Genomic DNA, 22,181 nt, shown 5'->3' with positions numbered 1-22,181 from the left:
TGTTTATTTGGCACAAAATTCGACATCTTCATTGTTAGAAAAAATATTTTTGCGTTGCGATATGTGTTGGTATTATGACTGGTTATTGTTGACAGATGTCCAAGCTATAAAAGAAACACAACTTTAGACATGTATATCGACTACATGTGCGTTAGCGCCATCCATGAAACCCGGAAACTTAGTTGCGCACCTAGTAGATACAATTTATAGCTATCACTACCACAATTCCTCGTTAAGTGGCGGCTCGTAGCGGAGACTTTTGAACTAACTTATATATTAGATGCAGTTTATGGGTACGGTCCAGTAAGCGCTACAAATGCTTTGTAACATTTTTACTTCTTTCTCTTTTTTTATTCGAATCCGAGAAATAGAACAAGAAAGAGGAACGCTGCGCAGCATTTGTAGCGTGTACTGGACCGCGCCCTATAGCTATCACAACTTCAATTCCTCGTTAAGGAAAGTGGCAGATCGTAGCGAAGACTTTGGAACTACAAAATATCTGTAATTAGTTCCGAAGTCTCTGCTACGCGAACCGCCACTTTCCTTAACGAGAAATTGAAGTAGTGATAGCTATAAACTGCATCTATAAGTTAGTTCAAAAGTCTCCGCTACGAGCCGCCACTTTCTCCTTAACGAAGAACTGAGGTAGTGATAGCTATAAACTGCGTCTATATTGACCCCCCGATGTTACATTATATTTAATTATAATACATACGTAATCTTTTAATATAATCTTTAATATATTGTGAACAGTCCAGCAATTGCTGCGAAAGTTATTGGTTAGGTTATGTTAAGTTAATAACTTAACAGAATTAGGTTTGTTGTCATTGCACGTGTCGTATACATATATAATTATCTTTTCAATATTCAAGAGTATTTCGTTATTTGTTAGTTTTCGTCAAGTATTTATCAATGTAAGTCACGTGGGAAAGTATTGCAGGCTTTATCAACTCATTTAAAGCTCAATCATAATTTGTCAAATTTTGTAGCAAAATTGATTTACCTGAGAAATAAGAACACAATTTGGAAGAACATGTTTATTTCAATATAATTCTCCAATTTTAACTTATGCTATTTACCAAATAGATAAATTCCAATATGTTATTAGCTGTGATATTAAGTACAGTGAAAGCAAATCTACGAGTCAGTTGCTTGTAGAATGTTAGCTAATGTGAGTTATATCAGAAACAAGACTAATTTTATACTTTTATTTACAGAACTGTGATAAGCATGAGGATACCTTCTTTCAAGTACAGAAATGCGATCCTGGGTGTGACTGCAACTGCAGTTGGATACTATGCGATTATCACACCGCATACTGTATTGTTAAACAAATACAGATACATAATGGCTAGATATCAGTGAGTAATAAGAAACTTGGTTTTAGCAGACTTATTCTGCAACTTTTAACGAGATTGCTGTCAAAGATCATTTTCAGGTTCTCACTTTGTGTTGATATTTACTATAATTATTATAGTAGACAGACTTATAGAATATCCACATTTATTTAAATTCACATTTAGGAAAAACGAAAGTATACACTATAATTTAATTTACATTTACTTCCAAATTATCTTAAGGAATAATAAGAGTTTCTCTTATTATATGAAATAATAAAATTAAGTCTAGCTTGTGATTAATAACACATATAGATTACAGAATCACAATGTCTTAGATAACAGAAACTTCTAAAAGAAGTCTGAAAAACATCTAAAAAAAATAGGACATCTTTAAAACGTCTTTAAAATGTCTTTTAGAAGTTTCTGCTATCTGAAGTCTGGGAAACGTTATTCCTACAGGGAGTAATTAATTCTGTCAATTGACATTCACGGTCCCCTCTGAATGTGCAGAATGGGTAAAGAGATGCCACTGAGTCCCAAGATTCAGCAGACGATTCAGCGGGTGATGGATGACCTGAAACTACCAGACAACGTTAGGAACGTAATCAAGCCTTTCAGCGTGTTTGGCTTCGACATGTTCCAGGCAGGCACACTCGCCGCCAAGCATGGGGCGGTGCTGGGGATCCCTGTGAATTTCATCGTCACGGCTGAAGTCTTGCGGCAAGAGTTGCAAATCAAGGATGAACCGTTGGACTGGACGCGACAGGACGCGAAGATTTTCTTCAGTTCGTTGATGTTCTCGGAAAACGCGAAGAAATTCGCCATAGCCAGAGAGATCCTCCGAATTCAGGCGGAGGAACCGCGCTTCAATTCCTTCAGACTAGCCGTCATTATAACGGTGTTGTGGGCTTTCTACAACGCGATAACGCTTCGATTTCAATTGCGCGGTCGCAATGTGATATTATGTCGCTCGCTGTACGTGAGCTTCGCGCTGCTCGGCGCGATCTCGTGGATCGGCATCAAGGATTATCGTAGTTATCGTTTGGACAGTGTGCACGACAGAGCTCTGTGCGATTTGGGCGTCGAATACGTGAGAGGTGGACAAGAGTTCTATGAGAAAATGGTGATGAGAAACAGAGCTCTGAGATCTTTGCTGGGAAAAGACGGTGAGAAGCAGTATACCGCGAACGGAAACGAGAGAATTTTCCTGCGGCAGAAACACGTGCCGATTGTTCACAGGAAGGATTTTTTTGATTCGCAGTTGGATTGAAATTTTAGATTGTAAAATATGACGATAATAGAAAGACGCTTATGACAAAATGCATACCGAGATTTCTTTCTCTCGCATTTCATCATACAATAATCAAAGTGCGTAATCGATGCTGCTAATTGTAAATATAATAATCGTCAAGATTATCATATATGAGATTTTTATGTATATTCTTCACTTTGTCGATGATATCAATTGTGTTGCGCTGATAAGTGCGTCGTCATTAACAACAAATTCTGCCAACCAGTTAAAGTTTCGTATTCACATTGATTACGCGTTATTAATTAATTACAGTATATATTTATACATGCACACATCGCCTCTTGTACAATAAGTATTATACGTGTACGAAATATTGCTACGGTCTTATATGTAAAAAGTACTATCATAAAAGTGTAATAACATCAGACATGTGTGTCAGCGCAATCGTGTTCTTCTGTCGCACACGTTTAATCACAGGTAAGGGCGTGTCTTATATAAATCTCTATCTGTATAATATTATGTAAGCCTATATATAATATTATACAAATTTATGTATATATGTATATAACGTGTCGTTAAATTAATATTTATAAAAGTCAGTAGTATATATACGTGTTACATCTCACGTTTTCAGCTTCCTCTCTGTTTCTTTCTATACTTTATACAATTCTTACTTGCACCTCTTTATATAACGAGGATGCATTTACAGCATATGGTTGCAGATTTTGTGCATCTCTATACAGAATATTTCGAACATGCTGTACTTCTCCTTGGATTACGTGAGACCTAGGGAGCCAAACTGCAAAAATGCAAGTGTATGTTTTAGTCATGTAATATAATTACGTATTAAATTAGTGCAAAAAACTTGCTATTTTTCTAAAAAATTCTAGAAAATTTGGATCTCATATTAAAAAGAAAATAGGAAGTTCTCGCATTAGATATTAAAAAGAGTTAATGTTCATTTTCACGCAAAAATTATTAATCCCTTCAAATTGGATATAATTTTGATTTCTATTTTACTTCACAAATAAAACAAAGTTTTTGCATTAATGTAATAAATTGCAATGCAACAAATTGAAGGAGGATCGCTCTATTATAGATTACGACGACTTACCAAGGTCAGCTTGTCTTCTTCCTTCTTCATTATCTTCGTAGTTTGCTCTTGATCGAATTTGACGACAGCTGCAATCACCCGGGCAAGCACCATGGTCTCCCTTCCCATCATGTACTCGAACAGAATGTTCCTCAGGTACTCGATCTCTGTGGAGTCTTCCAGAGTGTCATGCCGCAGCTTCACCAGCTTCCTAAGCTCCGCAATTTCCCGGCGCTGAGACGTCAAAGTCTGCTGCATCGTGTGAATCGAGCCAGTATTCGTCTGTATTGCGGCCATCGCTACGCGCGACGTGCTCTCCAATTCCTGCACGAAATTCTCAGTTCAATAAAAAGTTTCGCGACTCGATCGCGATTCAGCAACGTTGCTATAGAAGCCATACATACAACAGAGAGACGTAATACGATAAATCTATGCGTTGGAATAGAAGGAGAAAAGAAAAAAAAAGAGAAAAATGAAAGAAGCTTTACCTCGGCAGCTGCGTCGGTTTGTACATCAGGCTGAAAACAATGTGTATGCATGAACGTAAATGAAAAAAAAAGAGTCGTTAAATTTTTAATCAAAAGAATATATACTATATGTGTATACATACACGAAACAAAATCTCGGTTCGTGTAACTGAATAGAGACCAAATGAAAATTCGACGACGAGAAATGATATCTCTGTTACTGCGATCGAAAACATTTTTCTGAACGTTTAATTGCATTGAAATTCAGTTGAGATAATGAAGAGCAATTGACTGAATTGAAACTTCCTGCGGGAAACTTTCTGTTCCTACGAGTTTTCAATCTAGTCTCTATTCTTCCTAGACAAAATTCAGTACACTACGGAGTTTTTCCGTGTATATAAGAAGCGTGTACTAGTATATATATACATGCTGAGAACGACAGTTCGTGCCGAATCTATCTAATCTATCTATCATCTAGCTGTCCATCCAATTACTGCTTTATCTTACGCGCGAGCTTACCTTTCTCTCATTCTGCCATTCCTTCGTCAGCTCGTTCAACTCCTCTTCATGTTTCGCTTGCAAATTGTCGATTTTCTGTTGAACTATGCTCTTCCACTTTTTCTCCACCTCCCGAATCTCATTGGCATGCTCCTTTTTAACCTGTGTGATCGTCTCTACTAGGCGATCGATATCCTTGCCTTTCTCTGCCACCACGTCTTTCTTCTCCAGCACTAGGCTCTCGATCTGCTCGGATTTCTCTGTGAGTTCTACTTGGAAATCTTTTAGCTGCTCCTTGTACTGCTGCACGAGGTCTGACTCGTAATTATGTTGACGATCTGAGTGAAAATTAGAGGTTGGTTATTATATTACGTACATTGAAATTTAGGAAGCAATTTTATTATCACTTTTTATTATGTTATTTTATTTTATATGTATACTTTTAAATACAGTGTTATTTAACGTTAAATAAAATATATCCGTTGTTTTTTATATTAAATGAAAATGTGTAAAGAATAACTTGTGTGGAATTGGAAGGAATAAATATTATATTCAATGAAACGTTCCAATCACACAATTTATTTTTTATATATTTTCCGCTAATATCCGTTAATTCCGCTAAAAAATAACGGATATTTTAGAAAATTGAATATAGAATAGAAAATATAATAAAACTGCTAAAAAATAATACATATAATATTTCTCTATTTAATTATATTATATATATTATTTTTATATAGTTATGTGTGTCATAGGATAGATAACTATTGTCTTAATATTGAATTAATGCAAATAATTGATTAATGAAAATAATGATTAAATTCCCCTTCAATTTTCTACTCAATACTTTACCGAAACGTTTCTCCAGTGCAGCCTGCAGCTCCTCCTCCTTGTCTTGCAATTGCGCTTGGAACTCCTTGACCAACTGTTTCAGCCTCATACCCTGTTCCTCTTCGTCGGTTTTTGCTTGCTCCTTCAGCTGACCTAGTTGCTCCCTCAGTTCATTGTTCACTAGTTGCATTTGCGTCTCCTTCGCCTGGAACGTGATCAGTGCTTCGTCAAGCTGCGCTTCCAATCTCTTGTTCTCCTCGTGCAGTTTGTCGCTGTCATCATCATTGCGCACGTTCCCCAGGTCCTTCCTTAACGCATCGACAGACGCGATCTCCGACTGCAATTCAGCGACTTTTTTCTTCAACATGTCAGCTTCCTGTGTCTTCTCGTCGGCCTCTGTGCAGCGAAGCTTGAGAGCCTCAATCTCCCGCAACATGTCGACGCTCTTCTCCTCTAAAGATTTTATATCTGCTTCTTTCCGTGACAATGAGTCCTTCAAAGCGCTCAATTCCATCGACGAATCACCGCTCGCCGAGCGCAAAACATCCAATTCTACTCGCAACTGTTCATTCTCCGTGTTCAAAGCCTTTAATTCGGATACCCTGGACTGCAACTCCGTGTTGCTACTCCTCAAACCTTCTATTTCGATGATTCTATCTTGCAAAACTGCTCGCTCGGTGACTAGCCTGTCGTTTTCTGTACGAATCGCGTCCATCTCGGCGTTCCTTTGCATCAAATCGCCGAGTTGCGAGCGCAACTGCGTATTCTCTACCTCTAGTCTCTTTCTAGTCTTACCGACTTCGTCCTCGAACGATTTCAGCTTCGTAAGTAAAAGTTTGTTCTCTTCTCTCATAACGTCGCCGCTCATTATAGCGGCATTCAACTCCGAAACTTTGTTGAACAGCTCCGTACTTTGCTCGTCGAGCCTCTCCTTGGTCTCTCGCAGCTCTCTCTCGCTCGTAAGCAGTCTGTCATTTAACGAGCTCGATTCCGCGTTTTTGGACTCGAGCTGAGTGTTCACTGCCATCAATTGACCGCTCAAACGTTCCGCTTCTTCGTTACATTTATTTGCTTGGACCTTGCACGACTCCACCTCTCTGCGTAACTCTTCAATATCCTTCTCGTAGTAGTCGATTTTCTGTTTCATCGCTTCTTCATTCTCGCAGAGCTTGCGATTATGACTGAGCAAGTTGTTGTGCTTATCCTTGAGGTCCTTATTCTCCAAGATAATGGTCGCGAGCTGCGAATTCTCCGACTTGAGGGCCTCGATTTGTTTCTCGGCGGCCGCCAAGGTGTCCGCTAATTTGGCGTGCTTGGTTTTTAGCTCGTATAGCTCCGCGTCCATTTCCTCGATGGTTTTACTTTGCTGCTCTTTGAGCATCTTCAGCTTCTTCAGCTGTGCGACCTTCACATTAAGCGTTTTCTGCAACTCCTTGTTGCTTTCTGTCAGCTCAGTTGTCTGCTTCGCGTGGCTCTCCCTCATCGCTTGGTATTCCTCCTCCAAATTCAGACACTTCTTTACGTGCTCCTCGATCGTCTGTATGTGACTGTCGCAGGTAGAGATCAGATGCACCACCTGCTGCTCTTGTTCCGCGATCTTCTCGTCGCGTGTCTTGATCTCATGATCTTTCCCAGCTAGTTCGTCTTGAAAGCGAGCGATCTCTGCTCGTGAGGTACGCAGTTCCTCTTCGCGCAACGCATCCTGGTCGCTGCTCTGCGATTTCAACGAATTGATGAGATTGTTCGCCTCACGCAGCTTTGCGCTCAATTCGTCGACCTCGTCGGCGGCACGACTGACCTGCGCGAGGTCTCTCCTCAGGTCGTCATTCTCACTCGACAACGTTCGGTGCTTAAGTTCGAGCTCCTCCAATGCCTCCAGTCGTTCCCGCAAGCTTTCGGCTTCTCGCCTCGACTCCGTTAATTCACACGAAACCTTCTCCAAGTCGTAGACCTTAAACTGGAGATTATCCATCTCGGCTATCAGCTTGTTGACCAACGCGCCGAGCTCGTCGGATAACTCATCACCTTGCGCCATTGATTCTTCCTTGTTCGCTCTCAGCACCGTCTCCAAAATGGACTTGAGACCCGTGATCTTGATCAATTCCGACCGCAGTCGCGCTTCTTCGGACGCAGACCGCTCCGAGTTTTCCATTTGAGAACGCAACTCTTCCGCTTGGGAATTCAACGTCGCGTTCTCCTCACTGAGCCTCGTGAAAGTTACAGTTAAAGTCGTTTTCAGATCCGACATCTCGGCTCGCCGATTTGAGAACTCCTCGTGCACGGCACCTTTGACATCCGCACAGTCTTGTTTCAGACGTAGCATACAATCCTTGTAGTGGACGAGTCGATTGATTAAGTCACTCCGTTCCTTCTTCAGCAGGTTGATAGCCGAGCTATCCGCCTGGATCTTATTACCAAGGTCGTCGATCGTGGAGCGACAGAGCTCGAGCTCACCCCGCATCGTGTTCAATTCCGTTCGCTTGCTTTCCAGCTCCTGTTGCGCCATGGTGAGTTCGTCTAGGCGGCTTTTCAGTGATTTTATTTGCGTCTCTTGCTCGTTGAATCGATGTTTCGCTTTCTCCAACATGGCCGCATATTGCTGCACCTTCTTGTTGTAATTCTCACATACCAGGTCCCGGTCGGTTAGCGCGTCTCTCATGTTCTCCAGTTCCTTGTCGACGCTCTGCACGGTCGCCTGCAGCTTCTCGATTGTTGCGTCCGCATTTTTCTGCCTCTCCTCCGTGACGATCCTCTGCGCGTCATGCTCGCTCTTCAATTCTGAATACTTCACTTTGTAGTTCGACAGCTCAGCCTGCAACGTCTTTTTGTCATGTTTGTATTCGACACTCTGCTTTTCCAACTCGTCCAACTTGCGCTGCAAGTCTTCGAGCTTGGCTTCTTTCTCGCGTAAGCGAAGTGTCATCTCTTCCAACGCGTTTTCGTCTCTCGACGACTTCGCTGACGCCTCTTTATTGTGATCGACTTCTTCGTGGTGTCTCGTTGAAGTCGCCTGTTGCACGGAGGATTTCACGGAGCTCTCGGTCTTCTCCTTAGACGCGTCGTACACAATCGCACCTTTGTCTGTGACGGAATTCGAGTCGATGTGCGGTGACGACTTCGATTTAGCTGACGGCTCAGATTTGTATCGCGCCACAGCCTCGTTCAAGTTCTCCTTTTCTTCCATTATGTGTTTCAGATCAACTCGCAGCTGTTTAATCTGCTCCTCTTTCTCCTCGAGCTCCCGATGAACCGACAGCTTGTTCTCCGCCAGCGAGATCGCAGACTCCTCTTCGCGTTTATGCAACACGTCCACCAACTCTGTCAAACGCGCGACCTCGGTTTGCGCAGCATTCAGCTCGCCTTCCGTCGCGCTTATTCTCTCGGCAGTAGCGTTCATATGCGCCTCGTACTCGCTTTCTAGCGTGTTCTTCTCCTTTATCACTTCGGTGAACTTGTCCTTGTTGCGCTTCAAAGATTCCTTATACCTTAGTACAAGGCTTTCCAGTTTCTTCATTCTGTCGTTCAGCTGAGCATTCTCCGCCAGCAGCGCAGTGTTCCCGTCGTTGGGAGATTCGTTGGTTAAGTCAATCAGGTTGTCCTTGGAGTTCTCCTCTTGCACATCTGCCTCTTCTGACACCGAATTCTCCAAGGCTGATCCGCCAGCTTGCAGCAGTCTTACTTTCGTGTTCAACGTATTTATAATGTGGTCCTTCTCTTCTATGTCGTTCCTCAACGCCTCCTCCAGGTGTGCCTTTGCTTGCTGCTCCAACTGGCACTGCTCTTTCAGGTCAGTAATCCTGCGTAGAACCTTGTCTTGCGTCTCGACCAACACGGACTCCAACCTTGTCTTGACTCGATCCAGTTCGCGATAATGTGTTGCTAGATCTGTATATCTGCCACGGTATTTGTGATACTTGGCTTGCACCTTACGATAGGCCGAATACAATTGATCCTTGGTGACTCTATCAAGATGTGGACTAATATTGTCGTCTACTTCACTAGCTGATTGATCCATATCAGACTACAAGGACAATATTTTTTTATATTATCAGAAATCATTGTAATTATATTAGGTTGATGCAAAAGATTTGTCTTTTCTATTAAATTCTTTAGGACATTTAGATATTAAAAGAGAAATAAAGAGAAAGTTCCTGTTAGATGTGATAAGAAATATTGAATTGATGTTGTCTGTTATACTTTTGTAAAAATCCTTTGAAATTAAATAATTTTATCTTCTATTTTAGTTGGCAAGCACGATTTGACAAAACTTTTGCATTGACCTAATGTCTTAGAATTATTGAAATTATAATACAATATATATAATCGTAATTACTATACACATTAGAAATTGAAATTTATATTCATATTTAGTTTCATAAATATTTTCTTTAATAAATTAGAAGAATGAAAATGAAACATACCTGCAGCTGATATAGGTTAGGAGGACTCTCGTACATGGGGAATAACGAAGATGCGTCGCTGGTGATGCTGCTCACTGAAGATCTTCTAGAAATCTCTGCGTTGGCAGATGGAGACATCAGATCGATATTCTGAAAACTGTGCTTCACTGGAGTGTTCTTGGGTGTTTCTGTAAATCAAATATCCCACCAGTCTCTGAACCATCCTGGTAGAGTATCCTCCAAACTGTCAACGCAATTGTAAAAGCAGAATATTTACCATCTCCATCCTCTGTCAAACTGAAGTTGTCAGTGGACGCAGACACCTCCTGAATGGAGCTGTTGGACAGGGCGGGTGACACAACAGCCTGAACATAACAATGCAATAAAAGAAAGACCAATTATAGAAATTGTTCGCGATCATATCGAACGAGAAATCTCGAACGAACGAAAGGAGACACCTGCCTGCGCCAACTGCTGCACGCTCGCCTGTAACCTGGCGGGCGACTGCTTCATCTCCTCCGCGAGTTTGTCCTTAAATTTCTTGAACATCCTGGCGTGCGGGCTTGTCGCGGGATATCACAGATACGCGAGATACAGTCGCAATAAGGGGATGATAAGAGGATCAGAACTCGCTGGAGGCAGCGATTGAGCAGCTCGCCGAGCGCTGGGCGGCGCGATGTTTACGTGGACGCGGATTTGGGTGAGTGACGGGCGGAGGAGCGCGGGTTCCAGGAATCTGTGTTACGACGGGACAATCCGCTGGAAACATAGCGGGACCGGAGTCAAGATCTCCCTCCCTTCCTTCCTCCTGCCGCCTCCGCTCGTCGGCAGGATGGATCCTTGTCAGCGAAACGCTGCTCCGAGAGGGCTCGCTGGAAAATCACGCGAGAGCCGAGCTATATTATTCGATTATGTCAGTGTGTATACGTCAAATGTTGATGTGTGTGTGTGTGTGTGTAGCGCGCGCATAGCCAGCCGCCATTACACGAGTGGGCGTCGATGACGTCACCGACCATCAGACGCCGTTTACAAACGGCTGATCTGTCGCGTTCGCGAATGACGTAACCGTAGTGTGGTCGTGACGTGTTCGCAACGAATCCGCGAGGTGTCGCGAATGCCGCCACTTCTTCCGGCGGAAATTGCAAATGGCAGTTAAAGGCGGAGAAGACAAGTTGTTGAGGATGAATTATTGGACTGGCTGGAGAAAAATCAAAAAATTCACAGAGGAGTTCGCTCGTAGACCATTCGTCGTTTGTTGAATAAAAGAGAGTAAGTATGGATTTGCTATAGTCAAATGACTCGTTAAACACTTAGTAAACAATGTATAAACTTTCAGTGTGACATTTTCTTAAATATATTGGGAATGAGCTTATTAAGTACGCGAATATAATTTGACAAGAAAAGAATACTCAAAGTGTTTGATCTTCTTGTAGACATTCTCATTTCAAAATTACGCGCGTAACGTTTAGGTTAAGATCGATCGAGGGATCGAAGATCGGCGGATCACAGAACAGCATTTAGAAAAACACAGCGACTTCTATTGTTTTTTATTGCTATTGTACACTTAAAATAAATAACGCTGTAACACTTGCCGCAATATGTAACATATTGTCAATTACTATACGACGGTCGTCTCTCTCGACTCGCGTAACACATCTCTGTTTTCTCTTTTTATTTTTTTTCTCTTTTCAGTCACACTATCAACAATGTACGTTCGATGTTCGAGACCGGTGATGCAATTGAAGAGAGTATCGACTGTTATTATAACAGTGGGATCTTCGCGGACAGGACATCTCTTTGTATGTACAATCTTATAAATTACAACATTACGAATGAACCCAGTAAACACCAGTTATCATGTAATACATAACATCGATGTTATAATTTTTTATTCAACAATATGACGCAGGTATTCTGTTGCATCGTTGAGTAGGAAATCATATCTTTGATGGAATATTACTGTCCAGATAACACAAAGTTTTCAGAGAATGTTTTAGGATGTTCTTAGGATGTATAAATATCCTTAGAACGTTTTTAGAACGTCCTTTGAAGATTTGTACTGTATAGGTGTTAATTGGTGTTTACTGGGGACAGAGTTCGTCAAAGCTGCGTACCCATGAGGTAATCTCTCTACGAAAGTACAAAGGGAATCCAACGAGTATGTGAATATAGTCGCGCCTGAAAAAACAAAATCCAAGCTGAAGCTTTATTGATCACATTAACAATTTTCATTCTACGTTGCCGATATTATAAAACTCATATGCATTCTATCTAGAGAGATTAGGTACCGTACGGAAAAGAATACATCCCTCTCTCCTCGTTCTTCCTCGATCGTCTGATGCGATAATATTTACCTGAGTTATAAAAGTATTGAGAGAATGAAAGGAAAAGAAAGAGAGAGAGAGAGGGAGAGAGAGAGGAGAGAGAGAAAGAGAGAGAAAGAGAGAATACATCGCGGTACGCGGCGTAGAGATCACACGTCCCCGAAATGCACGGTAATACTTTGGTAATGTACTGGCGGCGAACAATCTAGTCGTGTGTGTAGGGTTGCATAGAGCAAGAGGCAAAATTCCACTACATCTAAGCGCAATTATGATCGCATAAATATTTATAACAAGGATAAAAAAAAGTTAAACGCTATAAACGTCTTGAAAGAAAATAAAGCATGAAGGTATATTATATCTTAAATATATTTATATTATTTTAAATATAATATATTTATTAAATGTATTATATTAAATGTAATATATTTAGTATTAAAAAAATATAACAATATAACTCTACTACACTTAATATAAATAAAATATGAAAAAATAATATAAAATACAAGGAAATTTTGATTATCAAGAAATGAATGTGTTCTCGGAGAACGCGAGTTTGGAGAATTTTAAAATAGACGCGATATTTACATGTCCTCAAAATTATGCTTAGATCGCAATCATGACCTTCTTTTTCCTCTTACAGTGATTTTTACGAAGACTCTTAGAATCCCATACGTTCGCCGCCAGACGGTATCAACGGAACGTTCGAAGCTAAAACGTTACTTGCTGCGACCTGCGAGCTTGAGAACTTTTCCTGCTTCACCTTCTTCCGGCAAGTTTCATCTAGAAACCTAGTCGTGTGTCTATTGTGCATCGCGTTGCGCTCCTGAACTTACTGTGCTTTTCTTTTCTTTTTTTTTTTTATCGAGAGAACTCCTACGCGAAGCACACGAAATCGTTTTCTCGTTCTTGTACGCTGAATTAACTGGACGCTGACGTCTCGTCGTCTCACGGTACAATACAATCTACTTATAGCTCCGTTCACCACGTCCAAATCTCTGCTTGATCCTCCAATTGAACGTGATAAGAAAATAAATTAAAAAACATCGCATCGTGAGAGACTAAGGCCTGTATTAATAAATGTCACTTGAAATTTGTCTCAAGTGAGATGTTCAGATTTTTATTCGGAATTAGATCCAAGTTTTTCAATAATATCTGATACATGTGTTATCTGTAATCAAGATTTATTTGAACAACTCTGAATTAAAATCCGAATATTTCACTTAAGATAAGTTTCAAATAATAACTATTAATACGGGTCACAGACCGCTTTACTCAGGTGAGGTTTCTGCTTGAAAGCTACTTTTCACATCTCGTTTCTATAATCACAATTTCCTCCTGCTGCAACTCTTTTAGATTATGTGATGTATGAACGAAAGGAAACCGTCTAAACGAGTTTGAAACACTATCTTAATTCTGTTACCTTTATCTTAGCTCAATAAATTCATTTCTCTCTTAAATTTATGATAAATTTGTGAACGCGCACATACACTCTGTTGCGACAACTGCTCGCAATTCCGTACGATACCTCACTTGAGTAACGGAATATTCTTTTCTCGCCAGTCGAATAATGCAGCGAGGTACGATAACGCCGCGCCGTTGGCGTCTTCTCCCATGCCGACGGCGACGTTTACGATCTCATATATGGATAATCGTACTCCCGTAGAGGCACGAAGGTCTCCTTGATGGCTTGTGGAGATGCCCAACGAAGAGCGTAGTGCGGTCCACCGGCTTTATCGTTTGTGCCCGACATTCGACTGCCGCCGAACGGCTGCTGGCCGACGACTGACCCAGTGGACTTATCATTCACATAAAAGTTGCCGGCAGTGTATTTCATCTCCTCGAGCGCCTTCTTCGCCCATTTCCTGTAAGTAACAATAAGTGAGAATGATTTATATATAAAATTGAAATTATATAATAATCTAGAAATAATTAAAAAATTATATATAAATTTAAATTCTTTTTAATTTAATTTAATTTTTAAATTATTTAACATTTTTTAAAAATCTGTTAAAAATATTAAAAATATATACAAATATATTGTTCTTTTAAAAATATATACAATTTTTTAACAATTTATATTATATATAATCATAATAGATATTGTAAGAATGTAAAAGAACAATTTGATTATTTGTTACAGATGTGACTTATTGGAAAACAACGAAATGAAAATTTCGTCGACACTCCATAGAAAAGCAGGTAACGTTTAAAACTAATACTTCGAGTATAAGAGCTGTACATTCGTTAAGAAAACGTTGTATAAGTAGTTTTACTTACTCGTCTTGCGCGAATATCGCGCCAGTTAAAGCGTACGGTGTAGACGTCTCTACCAGTTTCATTGTCTCTTCCAGATCGGAATCCTTGTAGACATACACCGTCAGCACCGGACCGAAGATCTCTTCCGTCATGAGCTTCTCTTTCGGATCTTTGCTTTGTACGATCGTCGGCTCAATGAAGTATCCGCGCCTAGAAGAAGACACCCGACGACGGAATGAAGCGCGTGTCGTTGTGCGCTAATAATAATCGCGACGAAACGTACGAGTTGTCGTAGCCGCCGCCGCCGATAACCTCCATCTTCGGCGACTTCTTCGCATAGTCGATGTAACCGGAGATTCGTTTGAACGCGATGTCGTCGATCACGGCGCCGGTGAATATGGTGAAGTCTCGAACGTCGCCGATCGTGAGTTTCTTGCGGAGCTCTAATAGGCCGTCCTTCACCTGAAAGTCGATTAGACAAATGATACGCATGAGAACGTCCCCGAAGACATTCTCCGCTCACCTTGCCCCACAGAGACTCCGGCACGTACATCCGGCTGCAAGCGGAACACTTTTGTCCATTGTACTCGAAGGAGCTCCTGATCGTCGCGTAGACCACAGACTCCACGTCAGCGCTCGAGTGAACAAAGTGGTAGTTCTTGCCACCACATTCGCCGATCAGTTTCGGATAGTTCCTGTATTTGTTTAGATTCTGGCCAACTTGTCCCCAGAGACGATTGAACGTCGGCACCGAGCCGGTGAAGTTGATGCCAGCTAAGAAAGACGAAGACGTGATGGTGTCGCCGAACACAGGTCCCTCGCAGGGAATGAAGTTCACTACGCCGGGTGGCACGCCAGCCTCCCGGCAGATCTTGAAGATCCACCAGTTGGACAGCAACGCCGTGTCGGATGGCTTCCACAGCACGGCATTACCCTGCAATGGCAAGCAAACGAATACTGACTTGTTTTTTTTTTAATTTTATCTAAAATTAAATACTTCACCAAGCGCGCGCCTAAAAACATGGATAGCAAAATATTAGACATATCTAATGTATCTAATCGCGGCTGTAAAATGTTTTATTTTAAACCGAAATAATAGAAAGCTCCTTTGAATAGATAAACTAATAGTGAGATATTAACGGCACATAAGGAGCACTAAGACATCCGTGCTTGCTCCTTATGTGCCGTTAATATCTCACTATTTGTTTTATTTTACTCGTTTCTTTTCGTGGCTTAGAATTGAATTATACTTAATAAATTTGCGTGAGGCAAAGCCGGTTGATTGGTTAACACTAAAGATAATTTGGCGATCTTAACTGCAGGAGAAAAATACAAACCATTAGAGCCGGCGTGTAGCTAAGATTGCCGCCAATGGCGGTGAAGTTGAAAGGTGACACCGCCGCGACGAAACCGTCCATGCCGCGATACCTCATCGAATTGAGAGTCTGCTGATTCGGCGAGATCGGCTGATACTTGAGGCTCTCCTTCACAAAATACGCGTGCATTTTGAAGAAGTCAATCAACTCGGCCGCGCTGTCAATTTCCGCTTGAATTACGGTCTTGCTCTGGCCGAGCATAGTGGCAGCGTTCAGGTGTTGTCGGTACTTGGTCGCCATGAGGTTCGCTATCCTCAGCCACATCTCCAGTCGTTTCTCGATCGGCCACTTCTCCCATTCCCGTTGCGCCTTCACGGCGACGTCGATCGCCTTCTTCACCAGCTCCGGCGTCGCCCAATGATACTTGGCGATCTTGCACTTGTGATTGTGCGGCTAGAAAGTTTACGAACATCGATTACAATCAATTAACTAAGCTTTATTTCGTTTATTGTTTTTGTACATATCGAACACTTATCGATTGTGAAAAGAGTGCAACTCAAATATTGTAGGTGTTTAAAAAGTATCTGATAAAGATAAGACGTCTTTTAGGTCTTTTCCACAAAATGTTTTACAGACATCCACTTTATTTGAAAACACTTTTCATCTCAGTGAGTTTCAGAATAGACGAAAATTGTGTGATTATCTTCACAATTTTCGTCTATTTCGAGACATATCGAGAAGAAACGTATCGTAGCTTTGTTATAGACAATTACGTTTCAATGCCGCGACTTACCATGACTTGATACTTGCAGAGATTCGTCTTGATCTCCTCGTTCCCGATCACCAACGGCACTTCTTCGCAATCATTGCTCATGGTATCCAAGACCTTCTCCAATTCCGTCCGTTCCGAGCTTCCCTTCTTGTAGTTGAGAACGGGTTCATTCTCCAACGGGAAGTCCGGTGGGTTCGGCACCGGCACGATCGATCCCAGGCATCTGGTGCCGACTCTGCCGAAAAAACGATAATGAATTGACAAGTGAGACGAAGATCGCGATTGTGAGTCACGCGAGGGCATAATATTTATTGTCGTCATACCTATTACTACATAATAATTGATTACGTCCATTTGAAACGCTTAAATCAATCTTTTAGTCATTAACAAGTTCAATAATAGACTCCCACTTCTTTTCTGTTGCGAAAAAATAGTCATTAGATTTATCCAGTCAACGCTACAGTCTCTGACGTTTGTTTTCTTACGACAGGTCTCTTGATGGTTCTTGAGATGCACCAGCCGATAACGAGCGAAATTTATCTATCGGTCCTCAAGTCTCAGGTGTAATCCTCAAATATTTATCCGCGGCCACTCACGGTAAGTTCCAAGTCAACAGTTTTATCGGTCACATCAAATATGCACTGGCGAAAGCTACTTGGTAGTTTATGACTTTAATGTCGCTCTTAAGAAAATGCTGTGTTTATTTAATTGCACGCTCGTTGCGAAAATATCGTGCGAAACAAGAGGTTTGTTTTTCGTTCCTGCACTGCTGAATTGGTGCAATAAGTTAGAGCGAGACAAAATGTATTTGTCTCATTCTAATTTATTGCATCAGTTCAACAGTGCAGGAACAGAAAACAGACCCAAGATAAGGCAAGGCACCGGCCGTCACTATTATTAACTGTTGAAATATCGTATTGTACGTAATCGGATATATTTAAACGAATGTGAAATATTGCTCTAATTAATCAACGTTTTACGCGACGAAACGAAATACCGTTACGACACGTCGAGAGGGAAAGGTGGCACGCGTGGCGATATTATAAACGTAGTAGTATTATATAACATCTACTCGGTTTGACCTTCGGCTTAACACGATTATCGGCGTTTACATAATTAACATAAATAAATTATAGCACGTTGTCATATGTCAGATGTAAATTGAGTCGCCGGGGATATCATAATCTTATGCACATATTATCGCAATTATATTACATCAAGTGATTATTCGCAAGACACATTTTTCTCTCAATCGTTGATCTCTTCGAATAATCACCTTGAGATATAATTACATCGTTAATTCGTTTGCGTTCACAAGAAAGAGTAGCTGCGATCTAGATCGATATTTATTCTTACCTGAGTTTATATTTAATTCAATTCTCTATTTGAGATCGTCTCGAGACGGATTCGACGTGCCAGAGTGTCGTTTCATTCACTAAATATAATACTTGTGTCATATAAATATTCATCATGTAATTTAAATAATTAATCTAGTTAAATAATTGCATATGATACAATGTTCCTAAATAGGACAAAATGTAAGACGGAACTATCAATATTAGTTTCAGTTCGCAGCAAAGTTGAAGGAATTCGTTGATCGTCCAACGAAACCAACCAATCGGCTTGATTGGTTCTCTTCAACAGAAGATTAACGGAACGCCTCCGGTGAGAATGATACTGCGGTAACGATTCGACGACGGCAGATGTTACCGCACAACGCACAGCCGTAAAAATACCACGCCTCAAGGTGATTCATTAAAGCGAGAGACGATATCTGACGAGAGATATGCGGGCGAATAATATTAGGACAAATACGAAAACGAGTGCGATATCATCCAACTGTTATTGTCACTGTTGCTTTGGCAATTTACGAAAAGTCATGTCCACGGTTAGAACGAGTGCAGGCGTGGAATACTCGCACAAAACAAAGACATCCGAATGTCTAATTCCGTCCTCGATTCACAGGCTATCGCCTCACGACACTTCACCTTATTGATTGGCATTCGCCGCTCCGAAAAAAATCATCATAATATTGGATCTGGACAATTAAGGCTCTTGGTTCTTCGGACATCTTGATTTATGATTTAAGAAGCGAGGAAACGTATGTCCAAAATTCTTGCAAAGTACGTCGAAGTAAAAAGATGTATTTAAAAAATAACACTTGCAATCAAACGTGGTAAAATAATGATATAAAATAAATGATATAAAATGTAGGATAAAGAGAAAAGCTACATATCACGTTAGTTTTACAGTTACTTATTCTTTGTTAAAGCAAAAGGATCGGAGTATTTTAGAGAATTCGAATATCATTTTTGGGATATTTCTTTATTTCGACTTTGCACGAGTTTTAGGCATGTATTTTCTCATTTTTTTGGCATCAATCAAGAGTTCCACGGCGCGGCACCAATGGTGTGATTCTGTAACTCGTTAACTGCAATAACGAGTTACAGAATCGCACCACAGGAGCTTAGTAATTCGCGGGCAATTAGCTGCAAAAAACTTCTCTAGCCAGACGAAAGTGAAAAAGAGATTTCGCGCATCCTTTTCCTCTCCAATCCTGGCTGCGACCTCACGGACGGTGAGGTGGCATACTAGAATAGAGAATGAACGGTGATCAGTGTTGAACGACAAGGCTGTCAGCTGTCGGAACGTCTGACGCGTTTCTGACAGAACGGGAAAGGAACGGGGAAAGCTCTATATGTGCTAAAAGCTGCAAGGCTCGCGCAACGAGTTCACCGTCGATTTTCTTTTCCCGATCGGAGCAGAAGCGAGATAACCGTGAACTAGAAAGCGACGGAACATCCCTCGTGAAATTGATCGAGCGCATCGACGCGAGCAAGAGCTGAAGGAGGAGAGAGAACCCGTTTACAGAACGCGCGTCGTCGCGCGACTCTAACCAATCGATGAAGGCTTCCTTCTCTGTTCGTAGCGCACGACACTGCGAGAGAACGGGAAGTCGGTCGTTGAAAACATTATTTCGACCATTATCTCGGGGTGACGCAAAACAGTCACCGTGAGGAGCGAAGTTATGCTATGATGACATATTATATTGACATTAATCGGCCATTATCATCAAAACTGAACATGCTCTATCTGTTTGTTCTCCCTTTCTATCTTCTCTGTCCCTGAAGAAGCCGCAGACTCTGGAAAGTCACGTCAAAGTCGCGACCATTGGGATTCAACGCTCCATAGTCGCAAAAAATGCTTGCGTAATCGTCCGCCCCGGCTTCCGTCGATTTTACTTCTCCCGTCCCTTAATTCTTCTTAAGTCCTCACTAAATCAATTTCACTCGACCAATTCCCTCGTTTCGCTCGCGCGTTCTCTGTTTCAGTCAGGATATTGTTGTGTGTAACACAAAGAGATGCTTTCACTCGCGTCGTACTGTTCGCCGAGTCGATGAGAAGGATGCACAAAATGTCAGGACATTCCCGATAAAACTGAAAATTTCTTATCGCCTCAGGTATGTGTCGGAAATATTTCGACGACCTCGTTCGATTGCAATACTCGCCGAAGCACCATCTTTCTCGTATGAGATATTCCTGACAGCAGAAATTTTTGCAAAATGTCTACAAAGAGTCAGGACGCTTTTCAGGCGTATTTTCGAACTTTCTGTTGCCTGGAATAACTGAAACATACAAACTTGACGCATTCTTTCCTATTTAAATTCGATTCGGAAACCATGGAGAGATGATCCCTTCGAAGCTACAGGAATACCTCTGGAGAGGAGCGAAACGCCGCGGGTTCCCGAGGACTTAGAATCACCACGTGAGCGCTCGACTGGATCGAGCGGTCTTACGCAAGGGCCGGCATGGTCACGTCAACGTTCGACAGGTCGACAACGGTATTCCCCGGGTTGGTACGCCATCCATTGGCGTACGCGCGCGTGTCAGCCGACATTAGCCCGCGTTTTGATTGATGAGAGAAGCGGAGAATAACGGCAATCGCACGAAAACGAAAGCACGACACACATCAAACACACACCATCGCATATTGAATTACATCACGACCTCGTGACATCATCGCGCTCGGAATCGCCGTCGGCAGAGCCAAAAGCCGGCAGTTTATCAATAATTTCGGCTAACACGCGCGGGTACCGTTGATACGCGAAATGAGAAATAGTCAGCCATGGCGAGTTCGAGTTTTGCGAGGTAAATGAGTTATCTAGGTAGGACAGAAGGTCGAACAAATAGCGTGCAAATGAGACGAGAGAATGAAAATTTTTCCAAATATTTCGCGAGACATCTCCTCATTTCGGCGTCATTGCGATTTTCTGTTCTACCCGGGATATCCGTCTTATTCACCGACGAATTCGAACATCACCTCGCCGTCGTGTCCGAAATGACACATCGTCGTCGTCGCCAGATGACGATTACGATCATTCCTTCCGGGGAACATAGGCGTATCGACTAAATTGAAGCCTCTTTTGTTCAAAGCACGGGAAATCCGCGCGATTACCACATGATCGATATCGTCACCCGGAGACGACGTCGACGGTCGGTCGGGAGAGGACGACGAAGAGGAGAAGGAGAAGGGCAGAGCAACGAGTGTCGCTGCTTCGATACACCGTGTCGCGTCCCTCCCGGGACTTACTCACTTTTGGGTGCTCGCCAGCAAATTCGCCTGACGGCAAACCAGGCCCAACATCTCTCAGCGGGGACGTGACAGACAGGCAGACAGCTAGAGAGAGTGGGAGATAGAGAGAGAGAAAGTCGGCAAAGGACGTCGTCGACGTCGTGCCCTTCGCGGCCACGCGATCCACGCAGGGTGGCTGACGCGAGGATCGCGACGCGTCTCGCACGCTGACAGGGCAGAGGACAGCACGCCGTGATCCGCCACCAGGTCCGACCTCGTTTCCCGCTTGCGTTCACGCGCTCACGCCCCGCCGCACGGTGCCGCGGATTGCCGAAACTGCGAAACACGGCTGATGCCGACCGCCGTACCCGTCGCGTCGGCCGAATGTCCGCGAACGCGCCGCGCGCTTCCACGTTCCCCACCTTTCGCGGTAACGCCCAGGGACGTACGAGTCGGTCGTGTCTACCTGGGCGATCCGACATGCGCGAGCCTGAGCCACCGCCGTCGCGCGGTTCGACGCTTTTTCGCACATCGACACCTTGTCACCGCGATTGTCGGCGTCGGGCCAACTTTTGCACATGTTCTCTCGCCAACCTCGGGAGTTCGTCCAGACGATGCTGACGACAACACGTAGTCTTTTCCCACGCGTCATCGTTGTGTAACATCCCAGATAGCTGGTAAACTTCTGTAAGATTTCTTTGAGACGTCTTTCAGAAGCTTATGCCATATGAATGCGATCCTCTTGCAGCGTTGAGCAAAAAAAAGAAACGAGTTCGTTCGAACTGAAGCTCCGTAATTAAAATTGCTTGATTTGTTCTTAAAAAATAGAGTAATATTATGTAATGAACGAAGGAAAATTAAAAGTTCGTGCTCGTGATGAAAGCTCTGTAATTCAAAGCTGGCTGATATTATTTTTGAACAAATCTAGATGCAGCAGGTAAAAAAAGCGTTTGCACAGTCCTGAGGTTTGCTACCACAGCGATTTTGTGCTGAAAAGTATTCCTCAATTGACACGCCGCCCTAGTGAAGAAGAAAACTGTATATTCTTCTTTTTCAAAA

The 22,181-nt window shown here is 42.3% G+C and overlaps 3 protein-coding genes across 8 annotated transcripts; 1 reads left to right on the top strand and 2 right to left on the bottom strand.

Moving 5' to 3' along the window:
• Nucleotides 1-499: 499 nt before the first annotated feature.
• LOC116849544 (transmembrane protein 177) lies at nucleotides 500-3,019 on the top strand. Of its 5 annotated transcripts, none has more exons than XM_032826794.1 (3): nucleotides 500-645; nucleotides 1,218-1,361; nucleotides 1,851-3,019. In XM_032826794.1, exons 2-3 carry the CDS (start codon nucleotides 1,231-1,233, stop codon nucleotides 2,608-2,610), a joined length of 891 nt encoding a protein of 296 aa, XP_032682685.1. In that variant the 5' UTR covers nucleotides 500-645; nucleotides 1,218-1,230; the 3' UTR covers nucleotides 2,611-3,019. The 5 variants fall into 5 exon arrangements, with proteins under 5 accessions (XP_032682685.1, XP_032682686.1, XP_032682684.1 ...); XM_032826795.1 differs by having other exon boundaries at nucleotides 641-779; XM_032826793.1 differs by lacking the exon at nucleotides 500-645 and adding an exon at nucleotides 654-816.
• LOC116849537 (golgin subfamily A member 4) lies at nucleotides 2,891-10,513 on the bottom strand. 2 transcript variants are annotated; one of them, XM_032826770.1, is made up of 8 exons: nucleotides 10,344-10,513; nucleotides 10,159-10,246; nucleotides 9,903-10,069; nucleotides 5,503-9,502; nucleotides 4,672-4,988; nucleotides 4,174-4,203; nucleotides 3,707-4,009; nucleotides 2,891-3,391 (listed from the first exon to the last, which is right to left on the bottom strand). In XM_032826770.1, the coding sequence occupies exons 1-8, from the start codon at nucleotides 10,428-10,430 to the stop codon at nucleotides 3,368-3,370; spliced, it is 5,016 nt and encodes a 1,671-aa protein (XP_032682661.1). In that variant the 5' UTR covers nucleotides 10,431-10,513; the 3' UTR covers nucleotides 2,891-3,367. The 2 variants fall into 2 exon arrangements, with proteins under 2 accessions (XP_032682661.1, XP_032682662.1); XM_032826771.1 differs by lacking the exon at nucleotides 4,174-4,203.
• Nucleotides 10,514-11,411: 898 nt separating this feature from the next.
• Nucleotides 11,412-21,530, bottom strand: LOC116849541 (delta-1-pyrroline-5-carboxylate dehydrogenase, mitochondrial). The gene is made up of 7 exons (XM_032826785.1): nucleotides 21,145-21,530; nucleotides 16,571-16,784; nucleotides 15,799-16,230; nucleotides 14,985-15,395; nucleotides 14,745-14,923; nucleotides 14,483-14,671; nucleotides 11,412-14,067 (listed from the first exon to the last, which is right to left on the bottom strand). The coding sequence occupies exons 1-7, from the start codon at nucleotides 21,192-21,194 to the stop codon at nucleotides 13,833-13,835; spliced, it is 1,710 nt and encodes a 569-aa protein (XP_032682676.1). The 5' UTR covers nucleotides 21,195-21,530; the 3' UTR covers nucleotides 11,412-13,832.
• Between the last annotated feature and the right edge of the window lie 651 nt (nucleotides 21,531-22,181).

This window comes from Odontomachus brunneus, unplaced genomic scaffold (assembly GCF_010583005.1).
Source record: "Odontomachus brunneus isolate Ranch 3 - 2012 unplaced genomic scaffold, Obru_v1 Obru_scaffold_118, whole genome shotgun sequence".
In the NCBI taxonomy this organism is placed as follows: Eukaryota; Metazoa; Arthropoda; class Insecta; order Hymenoptera; family Formicidae; genus Odontomachus; species Odontomachus brunneus.
This window is presented reverse-complemented; position numbering and strand designations above follow the sequence as displayed.

Excerpts from the sequence above, each read along its gene's own strand:
- LOC116849537 (XM_032826770.1), bottom strand. The coding sequence starts at position 10,430 with ATGTTCAAGAAATTTAAGGACAAACTCGCGGAGGAGATGAAGCAGTCG. Across the intron at positions 9,503-9,902 it reads CTAACCTATATCAGCTGCAG|TCTGATATGGATCAATCAGC; the intron begins GTATGTTTCATT and ends TTGTCCTTGTAG. Across the intron at positions 3,392-3,706 it reads AAGAAGACAAGCTGACCTTG|TTTGGCTCCCTAGGTCTCAC; the intron begins GTAAGTCGTCGT and ends GCATTTTTGCAG.
- LOC116849541 (XM_032826785.1), bottom strand. The coding sequence starts at position 21,194 with ATGTTGGGCCTGGTTTGCCGTCAGGCGAATTTGCTGGCGAGCACCCAA. Across the intron at positions 15,396-15,798 it reads GCTACACGCCGGCTCTAATG|GGTAATGCCGTGCTGTGGAA; the intron begins GTTTGTATTTTT and ends TTGCCATTGCAG. Across the intron at positions 14,924-14,984 it reads CGGAGTCTCTGTGGGGCAAG|GTGAAGGACGGCCTATTAGA; the intron begins GTGAGCGGAGAA and ends ATCGACTTTCAG.
- LOC116849544 (XM_032826794.1), top strand. The coding sequence starts at position 1,231 with ATGAGGATACCTTCTTTCAAGTACAGAAATGCGATCCTGGGTGTGACT. Across the intron at positions 1,362-1,850 it reads TACATAATGGCTAGATATCA|AATGGGTAAAGAGATGCCAC; the intron begins GTGAGTAATAAG and ends CTGAATGTGCAG.